The sequence below is a fragment of the Dipodomys merriami genome, unplaced genomic scaffold, assembly GCF_024711535.1.
Source record: "Dipodomys merriami isolate MVZ:Mamm:240054 unplaced genomic scaffold, mDipMer1.0.p SCAF_411, whole genome shotgun sequence".
Classification (NCBI taxonomy): Eukaryota; Metazoa; Chordata; class Mammalia; order Rodentia; family Heteromyidae; genus Dipodomys; species Dipodomys merriami.
In genome coordinates, this window is record NW_027205727.1 from 861,759 (window position 1) to 880,345 (window position 18,587).

The following is an 18,587-nucleotide window of genomic DNA, read 5'->3' on the forward strand; positions in this document are numbered from 1 at the left end:
GTCATTCCTGTTCCTTCTATTACTCCACCTTGGCATCCTGAGATAGATTGGATATTATAATTTTGGGTTAAGGATGTGATTATACATACATACATACATACACACACACACACAGGAATGTATATGTATATTTTTAGGACTCCATTCCATATTTTTTTTGGTTGTGGGGCTTGAACTCTGGGCCTGGGTGCTGTAGCTGAACTCTTCACCTCAAGGCAAGCACTCTACCACTTGAGCCACAGTGCCACTTCTGGTTTTCTGGTGCTTACTTGGAATAAGAGTCTCAAGGAAGCTAGGCATATGTGGCTCACACCTGTAATCTTATCTACTCAGGAGGCTGAGATCTGAGGATTGCAGTTCAAATCCAGTTCTGGCAGGAAAGACCATGAGACTCTTATCTCCAATAAACCACTCAGAAAACTGATGTGGCATTGTGGCTCAAGTGGTAGAGTGCTAGCCTTAAGCTGAAGAGCTGAGGGAGAGGTCCCAAGTCCAGAGTTCAAACCCAGGAAAGACAAAAAAATGTCCCAAAGACTTTACTGCCCCGGCTAGTTTTGAACTGCAATCCTCAGATCTCAGCTTCCTGAGTAGCTAGGATTACAGGCATAAGCCACCAACACCCAGCTTCCATTCCATATTATATGAGAGCTAGATTTTGATCAAATAACAAGTTTATATAGTTACATTGGATCCCTGGCTGCATTTTCCTCTTCTTCTCTTCATTTGTCTACCACTTTCCCCTTAATCCCACTTCACCCCTTTCAAATACCCACTTTCTGGTGAAAATTTTGCAAATCTACTTTTCAGCCACCCTCTCTTTTTTGTCATTTAGTCCTTCTGCCTACCAGGATGAGAAGTATCATAATGCCCTAATACAGAGATGGAAGATGAGTTGTAGTTCTTAGATTAAACGGACACAAGCAGAGATAACCTGAGTGTGTAACCTAAGTGTGTAACTCCTCAAGATGTGGGACAGATTCCTGAATTCCAGTCGTAGAACAAACACACCACTGATGGTTTGGAATTTTGTGAAATATTTTAGAGTTCTGAGTCATTTCCACTTTCTTTCATGTCTAAGCCACATTTTCTTTGTCTATTCATTCACTCTAGTGCTTCTAGACTGCTTCCACAGCTTGGCTATTGGGAACAGTGCTGCAATAAAGATGGGTGTGAACATGGCTCTATTCTATCCTGAAATGAATTCCTTCAGATGTATGCCCATGGGTAGTATTGTTGGATCCTGTGGTACTTCTATTTTTTAGCTTTTTGAGAAATATCTATACCATTTTCCCCTAGTTATTACACTAATTTAAACTCAAACATCCTCACTAGCAGTTATCTATAGTGTACTTGATGTCCACTCTGATTGGAATGAGATGAAATTTAAATGTCATTTCAATTTGCATTTTCTTTATGGCCAAGGATGCTAAGCATTGCTTCATCTACAGATGTTCTCAGTTGTACTTTTTTTTTCATTTTTGGTCAGTCATGGGGCTTGAACTCTGGGCCTGAGCACTATCCCTGAGCTCTATAGCTCAAGGCGTGTGCTTTACAACTTGAGCCATAGTGCCACTTCTGGTTTTCTATTGGTTAATTGGAGATAAGTGTCCCATGGACTTTCCTGCCTGGGCTGGCTTTGAACCACAATTCTCAGACTCCTGAGTATCTAGGATTACGGCATGAGCCACTGGTGCCCAGTTCTCAGTTGTACATCTTTGGGAGCTAAGTTCACTTTTTTTTTTTGTCAGTCATGGGTCTTAAACTATGGGTCTGGGTGCTGTCCCTGAGCTCTTCAGCTCAAGGCGAGCGCTCTACCGCTTGAGCTACAGTACCACTTCTGGTTTTCTAGTGGTTTATTGGAGGTAAGAGTCTCATAGACTTTTCTGCCCTGGCTGGCTTAGAACCGTGTCCTCAGATCTCAGTCTCCTGAGTAGATAGGATTACAGGTGTGAGCCACTGGCGCCCGGCAAGTTCACTCTTGTCCTGTCAATTCATTTATGTATTTATTAAATGGATTATTGGTTCTTTGGGAGTTTAGATATTTGAGCTCTCTTTATGTTAGTCATTAGTCTGTTTTTGTTGAGAAATGTTTTCCCATGCTGCAGTCTATTATGCTGTTGTTTTAATTATACTTAGTAAAATCTGTGATCTGTTGAGAATGTGGCTTAGTGGAAAATTGCTTGCTTAGCATGCGTGAAACTCTTGGGTTTGATTCCTCAGTACCACATAAATAGAAAAAGCTGGAAGTGGCACTGTGGCTCAAGTGGGAGAGCGCTAGCCTTGGGCTGAAGAGCTGAGGGACAGTGCCCAGGCCCCAGAGTTCAAGCCCCAGACTGACAAAAAAATAGAATCTTTCATAAAATTATTCAAATAATTAAAGGCCATACTGTTACTTAATACACATGTGCTGAAGAATTTCTATGATATTAAAACCTATATGTTCCTTATTCTCCAGATATCTGATTTTCCTTTTATTTTTTTTGTTACAACTCAGCAAAATAAAATTCCGGGTTGATTGTTGTACAACATTGTTTCACACATACATCAAACAGGCCAAAAAAATAAATGAACAGCAACTTCATAGACAAAAAAAGGAAAAAAAAAAGAAACCTTTTTATCTTTGGCCTTTTTAACCATCTCATACAAACCAACTACTGTACTTATAGTACAGCTAAGTGCAAATACAGAAAATGTTACTGGAATGCTCGGAATAAGATTTTATTGTTTTTGCTTTTTTTTGTACAAGTTATTTTTTCTCCTTTGAGATTATAATGAACATGATTACACCACAAGTAGTCAGAAGGACAGAATGCTCTGAGGGTCATCGAAGATCATTAAAAATGGATGACCCCTAACAATATGTACAAAACTATAAAATGTAACTAAAAATAGAAACAAAATTTCCTTTTTAAAGTACTTTTAAGAAAAAAAGAAGGGCCTTGGAAGTTTTGGTATTTCCCCTCCCTGTTGCAAATTCCAGTTGTGGATTTGGTGGGGTGGTGGCAGGCTTCCCTACTTCCACATTTAGATTCTGAGAGAGGAAGTAGAGGGTGAATAGGTCACGTGGCCTTTTTATAATGTTTTAGTTTTTGCTGTCTAGCCATCCTCATCAGTCTTGTCTTCTTCCCTCTCCTCCTCCTCTTCTTCTTCCTCTTCTTCCTTTCTTCCTTTCTTTCTTTCTTTTTCTTCTTCTTCTTCTTCTTCTTCTTCTTCTTCTTCTTCTTCTTCTTCTTCTTCTTCTTCTTCTTCTTCTTCTTCTTCTTCTTCTTCTTCTTCTTCTTCTTCTTCTTCTCCTTCTCCTTCTCCTTCTTCTTCTTCCACCTCATTATCAGTCTCCTGCTCTCCATTTTCCTCATTAGCATTCCTGTTGGCCGGGGTGTCTCTTCCATTCTCTGCCTCCTCTACAACTTCCTTCTTCTCCTTCAAGTCCTTGGTGGGTCTCTCGGAGCTGGTGTCCACAGAGAGTCTGACATGGGTGTGGAGGTGGGGGGGGGAGGAGGAGTACACCTGTGATCCAATGCAGCAAGGGAAAAAAGAAAGCAGGAGTTTGGAGAGTCAGGCGAGAAAGCTACCAGAGTCTTTGGTGGCTGAGCAGGCATGGTAGAGGAAGCTGCAGTGAGCTGGATCTGTGAACAATGCAAAGATGGCTTCAGAGCAGCCAGTGGGGGGGGCCAGAGATCGGATTTTTACATAATTGGCTAATGCCTGTCTCTTTTTTTTGCCAGTACCTGAGCTAGAACTCAGGTTTGTGCTTCTTCAGTTTCCTCTTTCATAGCTGTCTCTCTACTCCGAGCCATGCCTCCCACTCAGCTTTTTGCTGGTTAATTGAAGCTAAATTCTTTGTAGTCTTTTTGATCTTTCAGATCAAAATCTTTCCACATTTGTAATATTTTAAAGATTTCTCCCCTGTGTGTCCTATGAACTTGGATCCATGAATATTTGGTAAAGAAGGACTTTCCACATTTGTTACATTAGTATTTTCTTGTCTGTGTCTGTTCTCTGATGCTGTGTCTTCCAGTTGAAGGACTCCACATCCTTATATCTTAAGGTTTCTATCTTGTGTGGATTCTGTATTGCAATCTCAATTTTCTTCCAGATGAAAGACTTTCCCCATTTGGACTTTCCTAAGTTATTACATTTATGTGAATCAACTTATGTGTGTTCAGCTGTGAGCTCCATGTCTTTCCACATTTGTTACATTCATAAGGTCTCTCTCCTATGTGTATTCTCTGGTGGAGAGTAAGCTTTGGCTTGTTAATGAAAGAATTTCCACATGTTACATTCATAAATTTTCTCACCTGTGTGTTTTCTGGTGGAGAGTAAGGTGAAGCTTCTGGGTGAAAGACTTTCCACACATATTACATTAATAAGATTTCTCTCCCATGTGTGTTGCTGGTGGCCATTAAGCTTTGACTTCTGTGTGAAAGAGTTTCCACACAAGTTAAATTCATAAAGTTTCTCTCCTGTGCGTGTTTTCTAGTGGATAGTAAGTTTGACATCTGGGTGACAGAATTTCCACACATGTTACATTCATAATGTTTCACTCCTGTGTGTGTTCTCTGGTAGACAGTAAGGTTTTATTTCCAGGTGAAAGACATTTCACACCTGTTACATTTGTAAGGTTTCTTTCCTGTGTGTTGTCTGATGGACAGTGAAGTTTGAATTCCAGGTGAAATATTTTCCACACATGTTATATTCATAAGATTTTTCTCTTGTGTGTGTTCTCTGGTGGCCAGCAAGGTTAGCCTTTGAGGTGAAAGACTTTCCACAGGTGTTACATTCATAAGGTTTATCTCCTGTGTGTGTTCTCTGGTGTTTAGTAAGGATTGACTTCCAAGTGAAAGACTTTCCACATGTGTTACATTCATAAGGTTTCTCTCCTGTGTGTGTTCTCTGGTGGACAGTAAGGTTTGACTTCTGTCTGAAATACTTTCCACACATGTTACATTCATAAGGTTTCTCTCTTGTGTGTGTTCTCTGGTGGACAGTAAGGTTTGATTTCTGGGTGAAAGACTTTCCACACACATTACATTCATAAGGTTTCTTTCCTGTATGTGCTTTCTGGTGGACAATAAGGTTTGACTTCCAGGCAAAAGACATTGCACACATGTTACATTCATAAGGTTTCTCTCTTGTGTGTCTTCTCCAGTGGACAGTAAGGTTTGACTTATGAGTGAAAGACTTTCCACACAAATTACATTCATAAGGTCTCTCTCCTGTGTGTGTTCTCTGGTGGGGAGTAAGGCGTTCCTTCCTGGTGAATGACTTTCCACACACGTTACATTCATATGGTTTGTTTCCTGTGTGTATTCTCTGGTGGACAGTAAGGGATGACTTCCTGGTGAAAGATTTTCCACACACGCTACATTTATAAGGTTTCTCTCCTGTATGTATTCCCTGGTGGACAGTAAGGTTTGACTTCTGTGTGATAGACTTTCTACACACGTTACATTCATAAGGTTTCTTTTCTGTGTGTGTTCTCTGGTGGACAGTAAGTTGTACCTTCTTAGGGAAAGACTTTCCACACACATTACATTCATATGGTTTCTTTCCTGTTTGTTTATTCTGGTGGACAGTAAGCTTTGCTTTCTTGGTGAAAGATTTTCCACACATGTTACATTCATAAGGTATCTCTCCTGTGTGTGTTCTCTGAGGGACAGTAAGGTGTGTCCTCTGGGTATGGGTAAAAGAGTTTTCACATTGTCTACATTCTTCAACAACAGGAGTCACACCAGGACTATATGCAACATACATCTTACCAGGTTCACTGTAGACACCCATGTTCTGACACCCAGTGATCTTTTTTGTTCTTATCCCTAAGGACTTCCCATTATTCTTAATCAGTTCTGACTTCTGTTTTGAGCTCAAATTAAAAGTTTTTATAAATCTCACTTGTTCCTCCCCTGTGTTACTATTCATGACTGCTACTTCAGAGAGATATTCACTGTAATTTTCCTCTATTTCTTGGACATCTAAAATGAATTACAGAAAAATAGACAAAAACATAAATGAGATCCATAAATTCCTTAATGTAAAGATATTTTCTCCCATTCTGGTGTGAGATTTTTAAATATCAAAGCATTGTTTTATGTAGAATATGTAGTTTTCTCCACAATGTGGTAATTAAGAAAGTAGTACTAACATTTTAAAATGGAAATCAATGTTTTTCTGTATTTCAGATTTTTCCCTTTCTCTCAAGGAAATATTTATTCAATTTATACATCTACATACTCTTAATGCTTGGATTCTGAATCTCACTCTATGCCCAGCACCACTGACAAGAAATAGTCCTCATCAGAAGCTAGCATACTCCTATTTTCCTCCTACCTGCATAGTACTAGTTTAAAAGAAAATGAGACCTCCTTTCCTACATTTCTCATTGTCTTTTTCTCTTTAAAAATGACTAAAGACAAAGAGAATTGCTAACATTAACTATACTAGCACACCAAATTCACTTTCTCTCCACATTAATTCTGGATTGACAATTCCTTGAGACAAAGGATCACCTAGGTCGCTGCCAGACATGACTCAGGGGCACTAGAAATGCTATTGCTCGATACAGCTGAAGATAAACATACCAACTGGGCTGTGAACCCAATACTACCATTCAAGATGATTTATCTCACCTGTAAAATTCATGTCTGAGGCTTCTCTTGTCCATGGTTCTGCACCTTGCTCCAGCTTGACAATCAATTTAGGTTTAGGAACACAGGGCCCTGTGATTAAGAAATAGTGGAGAACTATTTCTCTTGCTGGGTCATCATTGCTGTAAGATCTCAGGCATCCTATTCACGAGGTTGCTCCTAAATCTTCTTTCTCAATTATTCACAACTCCATGGTGGACTTTCCCGCAGCTTTGGGTGTATTTTGCCAATTGGGTGGCTTGAACTCAGCTCTTTTGCTCAAAGCTAGCATTCTACTAGTTTGAGTCTTGGCTACATTTCCAGTTTTTGAATGGTTAATTGGAGATAAGAGTCTCATGTTCATTTTTCTGCAATTGCTGGTTTCAAACCAAAATCTTCAGATTTCAGGTTCCAGAGTATCTAGGATTCCAAGCTTGAAGCACTGCACCCTATGTCAGGTTTGGCTTACAAATACACACTTTCAACTACTGATTTCCAGATCATACTTGCAGTAGTAATGTATGTTCTACTGTAGACTGTAGATCAACATATAATAATCACTTCAAGTTTGGGAAGTCAGTCTCCTATTAGTGGAACATAGTTTAGAAATTTTGTCTAACTACTGATTTTCCTTCTTAAAGAATGAGAATAAAATTAGCTCTTGAGTTACATATAATAAAATTGAAGTTTCCCTTAGAAAGAAATGACATTTCCCTTGGACTGGAATCTTATACCTAAATAACATAAGTAGTCTAATGTCTAGGAAAATAAAACCACTTGATCTTCCAAGTAAAAATGACCTTTGCTTACCCAAGGACATGAGGTTGCTATAGGTCTCCAGCATTACATCTCTATGAAGGGCCCTCTGACCAGGATCCAGCTCCTGCCACTCCTTCCAGGTGAAGTTCACAGCCACATCGTTAAATGATATCAGCTTCTGTAATGGTACATTTCCTTCAAGAAATTAGACCTGGGTCATGAGAATTCCAAACTGCAATTTCATTATGCTGCATGTATGCTTTTGTGTTACATAAAATGTTTGTAGCTTGCTGTGTTATCTATTCACTGGGAGGATTAAATAGCAAATTAAAAATATTTGACAATATATAAACCCGGTCATTAAAATACAAAGATTTGCAGTGGGCTTGTGGCTTATGCCTGTAGTCCTAGCTACTCAGGAGGCTGAGGTCTGAGGTTTGTGGTTCAAAGCCAAGCCAGGCAGGAAAGTCCATGAGACTCTTATCTCCAATAAACCACCAGAAAACTGAAAGTAGCACCTTGACTTAAGGGGTTGAACACTCACCTTGACCTGAAGAGCTGAGGGACAGAAACCAGGCCAAGAATTTAAGCCCCAAGACTGTGAAAAATTTAGTTTCTGTAATCATGCAAACACATTTCTGTTGCTAGCAATAGAGACAAGATAAAAATTCTAAGGAGATAATAATCTGGCATGACAACATTAATTTTAAGGGGGTGTCTGAAAGATTATATTACCATATTTTTATAAACTTTTAGTACATATGAGGGTAAAAATGAATTAAACAAATATTTTTTCCTGCATTTACATATTCTGCATCACTTAAACCCTATTTACATCTTCAGTTAACAAGCTCTCTCATCAGCAAGCATAACACATTCAGGACATCACATAGAATACATAGCACATTAGTAGATCTATGAAAAGTTCAGTGTCCACAGGAATGTTAAAAACAGTAACAGTACTCCAGAAAGTAGCTAATGATTTTTTTGGCCCTTAATAGTTTTTAGTTCCTACATAAAAATATCATAGGCGAATCATGTTGGGTTTAAATACAAAATATTGAAATGTGGTCATAGATACCTGTTATTAACTTCCTATGTAAAAAAGAACTGCTACCATGAAGTTTTGTAAACTTTGCCTACACTCTACTATATACAATATAGGTGGGAGGGGAATAAAATGTTCCTTGACAAGATTTTCATTTTAATAAGCCTTCATGGAAGGTGGAGGCAAATGTGTAGAGGCTCAAGGAACACTCAAGATGACAAAAATGATAAATATAACCAAATGATCAAATGTGGCACATATTCCTCAGTCATTTCTCCAGTAGATCCCTAAGGATATACTTCTACTTGTGTTAGTTAATAGCAAAATTCCTCAGAGATTAAAATCAATTACTGAGCAAACATCTGTGACATTTTACAACAAGTGATATTTCTAATAGAGAAAACTTAGTCACTGTATTATTATTATTATTTTTTTTTTAATCAAAACCAGTTCCTATCTTATACTGGCAGTGAATGAAAATATTCAAAAGCAGTGGGATGGAAAAACAAAACTGAATACCACATCAAATGAACTTAGACCAAAGATAACAGAATCAGGAGAAATCAAATTTTCTTATATTGTAACATTTGGGGGAAGGAAGAACTTTTCTGTAGGAAACTCTAAAGTTGAGCTGAAGGGGAAAAGGTTTGAGAGGTTGGAATTCCAGCCTGACAGCACTGACAGCATTGAGAGCTGGCTGCAGAAGTGTTAAAAGAGAATTCTGGAGAGGGTTAAGAGACTGGAGGGCAGGCCTTTTCCTTACTGTTGGAAAGATAGCATCTGAAACTGAGCTACTGTTGACCTTGAAGGCTAGGTAAGGTGAACTTCATGTCTGCATTTTTTCTGGGCAGCAGTCTTTTGTCTCAGGTGAATAAGGAAATATGTATCTCTCCAAAAAGTTGTGGCTCTGATTGTAATAATAATATAGATACTTCATTATTGCATGTTATCAATGGTAACCTTCCCTGTGTGAACTTAAACAACTGTGCTTGCTTGCTGGCACCCAGGGACCAAGTGTCAGAGAGCCTCCGGACCCCTGCTTTACCCTATCTGTTTATGTTTTTGTGTTTCTCTAATCATCTTTATTTCTGGAATCCTGAGAATTCTATAGGAAACAATTTTTCCTATGTAATGGGAAAGAAAAACGTCAATCATAAGAACGACTTCAGCAAAGTAAAACTGATCACAAAGAATAACTAGTTCCCAGATAGATCATTTGAAGAAAAGAAACAACTGAGAGACACACGGCAGAAAGAGGGAATGGGAAAAGTAAGAAAAAATCATAGAAAGTTAGATACAAAGAGAAAGAGAAAAATAGCCAATACTATTGGGTAGAAAATCAAGAAATAGTAGGAAATCAAGAATTAAAGAGAGAAAATAGAGCAAAAAAAATCTTCTGAGGGTACTTTAGAAAACAAACAGAAATTTGTAGAAAGACCATAAAGTTCAGCATCAAATATAGCCTAAGCTTCAAGTAAGGCCAAGACCATGAAGTAGTCCAAGAACTATATATGGAGAGTAATATAAGTACATATAGGTTAATCATTCCTTAAGAACACATGCAGCAGTGAGTGACCACACTATTTCAGCAATTCCAGGAAAATTTCATTGAGATAGTTTAATTTTACTCATGAAGATGTGATCTGGTTCCAATCTATCCTTCACCTTCCATGAGATGTTCCTGCTTGGTGTCATTACATCACATAACAAGATTGACTACATTTTCTAACAACACAAAACCTAGACATCTGAAGCAAAGCTGCATTCAACTTAGAAAGAATATAAGCATTTAACCTGCTAAATCTACAAGCAATATTTATCTGCTAAATCTACAAGCCATCTTTGTCTGATTTATGAATATGTTCCTGAGGCTGAATCTGTGTGGTTGTATTGTTTTTAATTCTTGGACATCTCTAGGTTCATATGATGGAATGCAAAACAAATGAGAAATATAAAAACAACTCACCAGAGATCCATTCATTCTTTCTTGCTGCTGACAATGAACAGAAGATTCTGGAAGCATGGCTGGAATATAAGGCAAATGATGTTTTCAGAAAAGAATGTGTGGGATTTTTGCCCCAGAATTTTCTCTTGCAAATATGATATGTGGGCTGGAAAAGCATAAAGCCTTCTTATGATAAGAATCTTTAATGTTTCAAGCAGAGCATTAAAGTCTCCAATAAACATAAATCCAGTCCATTTCCTGGTAGATATATATTAGTAAAGCAAATAATTTCTATTTTTATATACGTAATACATTCGTAAAAATGAATGTTCCCACAAAAACCATAGAATAATTGAAAGCAAAAATATATCACATTTCCACTAAAAGTAGTTATTGCTTAATATACTTCAGGATGTAGGAACTGCTTTTTTTAATGCAAAGGTATCCTAGAAATCCATTGGATTTTGTGTTCTACCTCATTCATTTACATACTTAAACACCAGAGAAAGCGTGTATGATGTAACTCAGTAGTTTTCCCCCAAAGTTATAGAGAAAAATATATACAGAATATATTTCTTGTGTTATAATATTTAAATAACGGTTGTCAAATGGCCCATTTCACTGTACCCATTGCACACCTATGCAATGACTTGCAATTTGCCATTTAACATGCTTTGGACAAAGGGACATGAGTAAAGATGAGGTAAACCCAGGTTTTAAAAGTCCCTAATGCTCACTTTCTTAAAAAGTCATGGGAAGAACCTGGGCCATCCTAAAGATACAACATAAAATATTCAATATAGGAGTGACACACCTGAATATAGGTGACATCTACAAAGCATACAACCTTGAGTAAGACATATTACCTCAAGTTTTCTCCTGTGATTGTTCTTTTTTTTTTTTTTTTGTCGGTTGTGGGGCTTGAACTCTGGGCCTGGGCGCTGTCCCTCAGCTCTTCAGCTCAAGGCGAGCGCTCTACCACTTGAGCTACAGCGCCACTTCCGGTTTTCTGGTGGTTTATTGGAGATAGGAGTCTCACGGTCTCTCCTGTCCGGGCTGGCTTTGAACTGCGATCCTCAGATCACAGCCTCCTGAGTAGCTAGGATTACAGGCGTGAGCCACCAGCGCCCGGCTGTGATTTTTCTTATAAGGTCAATTGTCCCTGAACTACCAGAGCTAGCATTAGCAAATCCATACATGGGACATTTAAGATAAGAATGCATGATTACATACTAAAAATCATAGTGGTAACAGTCTGAATAAATTAGCAAGAAGAGGATTAGGGTCTAGTACATGAATAGATACTTTCAGTCATAACAATTACACCACCATCGCAAACCACAGCCTCAGGTACACTTTGAAATCTAGGCTCTGGCTTATTCCCAAAGCCAGCTCATCACGAGTCCTATAAATTAGTTTCAATCTTGCAACAACACAAAGTGATTGAGAGTGGTGTAGGAAAGAGTACCACGTGAATCTGGTGCTCAGGGAAGTAGCACCAATTTTTGCATAAGGCAAGGGAAGCTAGCAACATCTTCCCATTCCTTTGCTTTTCTGCTTCTTTTCTTCAGGACTTCTCAGAATTGAATAGGTCTGTCCATTTAGGATGGAGATTCCTATTCATAAGTACTCTTCTTTGAAAATTGCTAGGCTTTATTCCTAAAAATACAGGACCAGCACTCACTACTCCAATATCCCATGTACAACTGTCTCTAGAAACAGGGTCGTGCACAAACACCTGTGAACTCAAGCCAGGAGACTAAAAACTCAAGCCAAACAGATTAAAATGTCTCTAGGAGAAACAACACAGAAGCCCCAAATACAACTGCAATATAAGAGGACTCAAGGCAGGCACACACCTCACAATTTCACTAGAATTCTTCCTGTACTCCTCTTATACCTGGGCAAAGCAAATAAAGTCACATGGGTTAACAGAAGAATCCCTTGGTCTTGGAGTACAAAAGGAAATCTCTTGGGCTCTCCTCATCTGGACAATCACCCAGCTTGTTCTCAGACATTTGGGAACCAGGTTCTTGCATCTGAAGGCCCAGACACTAATGGCAGCACAAACTCCTGAACCTCTAGCAAATTATCACCCCAGACTGGAGAAAAGCATGTAGGGGGAAGTAGGCGCTTTGGCTCAAGTGTAAAGCTCTCCCTCTGAGCTGAGGAGCTCAGGAATGGTGCTTGCAGGCCCAGAGTTCAAGCCCCACGACCAACCAAAAAAACAGAAACAGAAAAAGAAAAACAAAACCGTGGAGAGTAGACTCCCACAGCAATCGCACACTTCCTACCTGACATCAGTTCCAAAGCCTGAGATTTCTTCAAGTTACAGCTCCAAAGATCCACTGCACAGAGCTGGGGGCTGGCCTCTTGGTTCCCACTATGGAAGGCCAAACTGTACTTGAGGGTACTTTGAGCAGCACGGAAAGGGAAAGAAAATCGGGAACAGGCCAACTTAAAACACCTGTGGTGGGCGGGGAGACGCATGCGCAACAGGAACTGCTGCTCCACCTATGCCCAACAACAACAAAAAAACCCAGTATTTTCAAACAAAATGTCCTCCATAGAGACTACAATTCCCACAATGCTCAGCGCACCCTGCTACACCCCTGATCACAAGAGTCCTTGGATACATTGGGACTTTTGTCTCCTTGCTGTGGGAACTAAGCTGAGTTTCTTCTTGATAACCACTGTTTCCTCTTGAATATTTTTTTTGGTGGTGTCTGGTCGTGGGGTCTGAACTCTGGGCCTGGGCGCTGTCCCTCAGCTCTTTAGGTCAAGGCTAGCACTCTACCACTTGAGCCACAGTGCCACTTTCGGCGTTTTTCTTATATGGTGCTGAGGAATCGAACCCAGGGCCTCGAGCATGCAAGGTAAGTGCTCTACCACTGAGCCACCTTCCCAGCCCCATGTTTCCTCTTGAATATTTAAGACCAACCAAAAAATGGAAATATATGGGGAGAATTGGATACATTGGCTTTTTGATTCTTAGTTCTAATAATGAAATTGAGGTTATGAGACTGCCTTGCTTATACCTTTCTTTTTGTTCAATGCTTGCGTTCTGCTGAATGTAAATTATATCTATGTTTTGCCTTCAATTGTTTAATACCTCCCCTTTCATCTTACAAAGGTACTCACACACACTGAACTTATACCTGGGTCATTTCTCATTGCTCTAGTGTATACTCTGGCATAAAATAGAAAGATTGTTAGGTAGATATGCAGCATAATCCTTGTTGATTTGGATTTCGCAAAATCTAACCATTAATTTTCCAGAAACTCCCCAATTCTATCTATTAAATCAAAGTTTTTGGTTGTTTCTGAATTTTGCATTTCACTTAAGAGTTTTATGTTTTTTTTCTTTTTGCTGTCAGTCCTGTGGCTTGAACTCAGAGCTTGGGCACTGTCTGTGAGCAGTGCTGTGCTCTATTTGCATTTCCTTTAAAAATTTCTTCAGGTAAGTGGTGCAAAGTTTCCTCACAGGGATTCTTAAGAATATGGCACATCACCTCCGTTTCCCTTCAAAGAGATGGTTTGGGGGGTCAGGCTGAATGCAGGTGAGATAGAAGGGTGAAGTTTAGGGTAGGTCTATGTTGATGTGAAGCTTGATCACTTGCAAACCAGTCTGCATTTGTCTTTTCATTTTGCGTGTGAAAAACTCTTTAGAATACTTACCTCTTCTCTGATCCTGAAAGTTCCTCTTAATAGCTTTAGGCTACATATCTTGGGGACCTCAGACTTGTCTTCTCAGACCTTATCCATTAAACTGTGGAATAAATCTTTTGTCTCCTGCCTCAGTCCCATCAGAGCACAAGCAAGGCTCAGAGGGCCGACAGGATGATAATGAAGGAGACAGAGAAATGGCTGATGGTACAATTCTGTTTATTCTAGCAAAAGCTCAGCAACATACACTTTCTAATTTCTCTGTTTTTTTGGGAGGGGGGATCCAGTCGTGGGGCCTGAACTCTGGGCCTGGGCGCAGTCCCAGCTCTTCAGCTCAAGGCTAGCGCTCTACCACTTGAGCCACAGCGTCACTTCCGGCTACTTTCTATATTTCTCAAATGCTTGTATAATATTAGTCTAGATCCACTGTGCGAAAAAGTGCAAACAGCACATATCTTTCCTCACTCTATTTCAATCCATCTTTTCCAACAAAGCCTCCCTTCAGTTAAAGCCCCAGGCCAAACACTACAACACACACTTCCTCAAACCAAGAAAGGGCAAGGACTTGCAATCCTGAGGGTAGGAGTCAATGGCCCTGAGGCATTTGCTCACATTTTGCCTGCTCCTGGCAGGTACCCCAGGGTCTGCAACAGTCTCCCTCTCTCTTTTTTTTTTTTTTTTTAATTTTTTTATTGTAAAGATTCTATACAGAGGGTTACAGTTACATGAGTGGGGTAATGAGTACACTTCCTCTTGAACATTGTTACCCCCTCCATTGTTTTCTCCCTACCATCCCCTCCCTCCCTCCCTTCCCCAAGGTTCTTTTTTTTTTTTGATTGTGATTAAGTGATTACTTAATTTCCGGAAATTCACAGTATTGTGGAATAATGATGCTCATTTAAAGTCACACGTTCATTCTAACTTTCCTGGAGCAAATTGTCTATCACAGTCTGTAATATATAACGGTGTTCATATGTTATATACCATACACGTGATCAGCAGCATGGGGATATTTAGTAGTGGTTCAACCAGATGAGTGGGAGTTCTTTGTTTCTTAAGTCCTGTTAGTTTTGTCATATCACCTAACATTTTGGATTTATCATCCGCTTATCAGGGAGACCATGTACTGTTTGTCTCTTCGTTCTTGGCTTACCTCGCTCAACATGATTCCTTCTAGCTCCATCCATTTCCCTGCAAATGCCATTATTTTGTCATTTCTAATGGCTGCATAATATTCCATTGTGTATAGATACCACAATTTTTGGATCCATTCATCTGTGGTGGGGCATCTAGGTTGTTTCCATATCCTAGCTATTGTGAACAGTGCTGCAATAAACATGGAGGTGCACGTGTCCTTGTATATTGGTTCCTGTTGTTCAGGGTAGATGCCTAGAAGTGGTATGACTGGGTCGTAAGGGAGGTCAATCTTTAGCTTTCTAAGGACCCTCCAGACTGCTTTCCAAAGTGGTTGTATTAGTGTACATTCCCACCAGCAGTGTAATAGCGTTCCTCGTTCTCCACATCCCCTCCAGCATTTGTTGTTGGCTGATTTGTGGATGTGGGACATTCTGACTGGGGTAAGGTGGTATCTCAGGGTTGTCTTTATTTGCATTTCCTTCACCACCAGGGATGATGAACATTTCCTCATGTGTTTCTTTGCCATTTTTATTTCTTCATTTGAGAAGTCCCTCTTTAGTTCCCTTGCCCATTTAGTAATTGGTTTGTTAGGTTTGGGAGGGATTAGTTTCTTGAGTTCCCTGTATATACAGGATGTTAACCCCTTGTCTGATATATTGCTGGTAAATATTTTTTCCCAATTCGTTGGTTGTCTTTCTAGCTTGGTTGCGATAGCTTTATCTGTGCAGAAGCTTTTTCTTTTAAGGTAGTCCCATTTGTCGAGTCTCTCTCCAATTTGTTGTGACCCTGGGACTCTGTTCAGGAAGTTCCTTCCTGTGCCTATTAGTTCAAGTGTCTCTCCTACTCTGTCCTGCAGTAGTTTCAGAGATTCAGGTTTAATGTTAAGGTCTTTAATCCATTTTGAGTTGATGTTGGTGCATGGTGATAGGCTGGGGTCCACTTTTAGTTTTCTGCATGTGGCTGCCCAGTTTTCCCAGCACCAGCGGTTGAAGAGGCTGTGTTTCTTCCATTGTATGTCTTTGGCTCCTTTGTCGAATATCAGCTGGCTGTAGGCCTGTGGATTTATTTCTGGATCTTCTATTCTGTTCCATTGGTCTTCGGGTCTGTTTTTGTGCCAGTACCATGCTGTCTTTGTTATTATAGCTCTGTAGTAGAGTTTGAAGTTCGGCATGGATAGCCCTCCCATATTGTCTTTATCCCCTAGAATTGTTTTGGCTATTCTAGGTCTTTTGTTGTTCCATATGAATTTTTGGACTGTTTTCTGTATTTCAGAGATGTACGTCATTGGGATTTTAATAGGAATTGCGTTGAATTTGTATATTAGTTTTGGAAGTATTACCATCTTTACTATATTAAGTCGGCCTATCCAGGAGCATGGGAGGTCTTTCCATTTCCTAGTGTCTTCTGCAATTTCTTTCTTTAACTTTTTATAGTTCTCATTAAATAGTTCTTTTACATCTTTGGTTAGGTTAATTCCTAAATATTTTATTTTTCGGGAGGTTATTGTGAATGGGGTTGCTCCCTTTATTTCCCTCTCTTCCTGTACATTATCAGTGTATAGGAAGGCAACTGATTTTTGTGGGTTTATTTTGTATCCTGCTATTTTGCCAAAGTGATTTATGATTTCTAAGAGTTTGGGGATGGAGGTTTTGGGATCGTGGAGGTATAGTATCATGTCGTCTGCAAAAAGGGATAGTTTAACTTCTTCTTTTCCTATGCGGATCCCTTTAATGTCTTTTTCTTGCCTTATTGCCCTGGCTAAGGGTTCTAGGACTATATTGAAGAGGAGTGGAGACAGTGGGCATCCTTGCCTTGTTCCTGATTTTAGGAGAATTGGTTGTAGCTTTTCCCCATTAAGTATAATATTGGCTATTGGTCTGTCATAAATGGCTTTTATTGTTTTTAGAAATGTTCCTTCTATTCCTATTTTCTCCAGAGCTTTTAGAATGAATGAATGTTGAATTTTGTCAAAGGCCTTTTCTGCATCTGTAGCGATAATCATGTGATTCTTGACCTTGGCTCTGTTGATATGTTGGATTACATTTATTGACTTACGTATGTTAAACCATCCCTGTGTCTCTGGGATGAAGCCTACCTGGTCATAGTGAATTATTTTTTTTATGTGTTTCTGGATTCTGTTAGCTAGAATCTTGTTAAGGATCTTTGCATCTGTGTTCATCAAGGAGATTGGCCTGTAATTCTCCTTTTTGGTTGGGTCTTTGCCTGGTTTGGGGATGAGTGTGATATTGGCTTCATAGAATGAGTTTGGGATAGCTCCTTCCTTCTCTGTTTCTCTGAAGAGCTTGAGGAGTATGGGTATTAGTTCTTGTTTGAAGGTCTTATAGAATTCTGCTGTGAATCCATCTGGTCCTGGGCTTTTTTTTGTTGGAAGACTTTTGATAGCTTCCTGTATCTCATTATAGGATATTGGCTTATTTAATTGGTTAACTTCTTCTTTGCTCAGTTTGGGCAACTTGTATTTCTCTAAAAATGCATCCATTTCTGCCCGATTTTCTTCCTTTAGAGAGTATAGCTTTTGAAAGTAGTCTGTTAGAATTGTTTGGATATCTTGGGTACTTGTGGTGATGTTTCCCGTGGCATCCCTAATCCTATTAATATGGGTTTCCTCTCTTCTTTTTTTAATTAATCTAGCCAATGGGCCATCAATTTTGTTTATTTTTTCAAAGAACCAGCTTTTTGTTTGGTTTATTTTGGTTATGGTTTTCTGATTTTCTAATTGGTTAATCTCTGCTTTTAATTTGGTTATCTGGCTTCTTCTAGTAGCTTTAGGTCCCATTTTTTCCTGTTTTTCTAGCTGTTTTAATTGCAACATGAGATTATTTACTTGGTCTGTCTCCATTCTCTTGATGTGGGCACTGAGGGCAATAAATTTGCCCCTCAGGACTGCTTTTGCTGTGTCCCACAAGTTTCTTTGTGAGGTGTTTTCATTTTCATTGAGTTGTAGGAAATGCTTTATTTCTTCTCTGATCTCTTCTGTTACCCAGGCATTGTTTAGGAGTGTGCTGTTCAATTTCCATGTATTGGAGAAATTTCTGCGGTATGCTTTGTTATTGAGAGCTAGCTTGATTCCACTGTGGTCAGATAGGATACAGGGGATTATGTCGATCCCTTTGTATTTGCTTAAGTTCCTTGCATGAGTCTCCCTCTCTCTTATCAGAGAACCTACACTTGTCTCTTAGGAGTTTATTGTGATTTTTGGTGATCCTTTACATACATCATAATTGGGAAGAATTGATTGGAAAGTTTCACGCCTGATTTTAATTCTCCAGTGTTATGGGTTTTCCATGTCTCTTTTGTGGACCTGAACTATTCCTCATGAAAATGGGAATCAAAGGGCATATTTGGATGTATAGACTTCTACTTAAAAAGCACCTCTAACAATATACAG

At 39.3% G+C, this 18,587-nt stretch overlaps 1 protein-coding gene across 1 annotated transcript in view; it reads right to left on the reverse strand.

Annotated features, from left to right (window-relative positions):
• Positions 1-3,096: 3,096 nt before the first annotated feature.
• LOC138807128 (zinc finger protein 25-like) overlaps positions 3,097-18,587 on the reverse strand; it is a 40,077-nt gene continuing 24,586 nt past the window's right edge. The window contains exons 4-8 of the mRNA XM_069992692.1: positions 12,670-12,889; positions 7,434-7,577; positions 6,627-6,716; positions 5,026-5,972; positions 3,097-3,507 (exon numbers count right to left, since the gene is read on the reverse strand). Of these exons, the coding sequence (XP_069848793.1) occupies positions 3,097-3,507; positions 5,026-5,972; positions 6,627-6,716; positions 7,434-7,577; positions 12,670-12,889 (1,812 nt within the window). The remainder of the gene's footprint in view (positions 3,508-5,025; positions 5,973-6,626; positions 6,717-7,433; positions 7,578-12,669; positions 12,890-18,587) is intronic.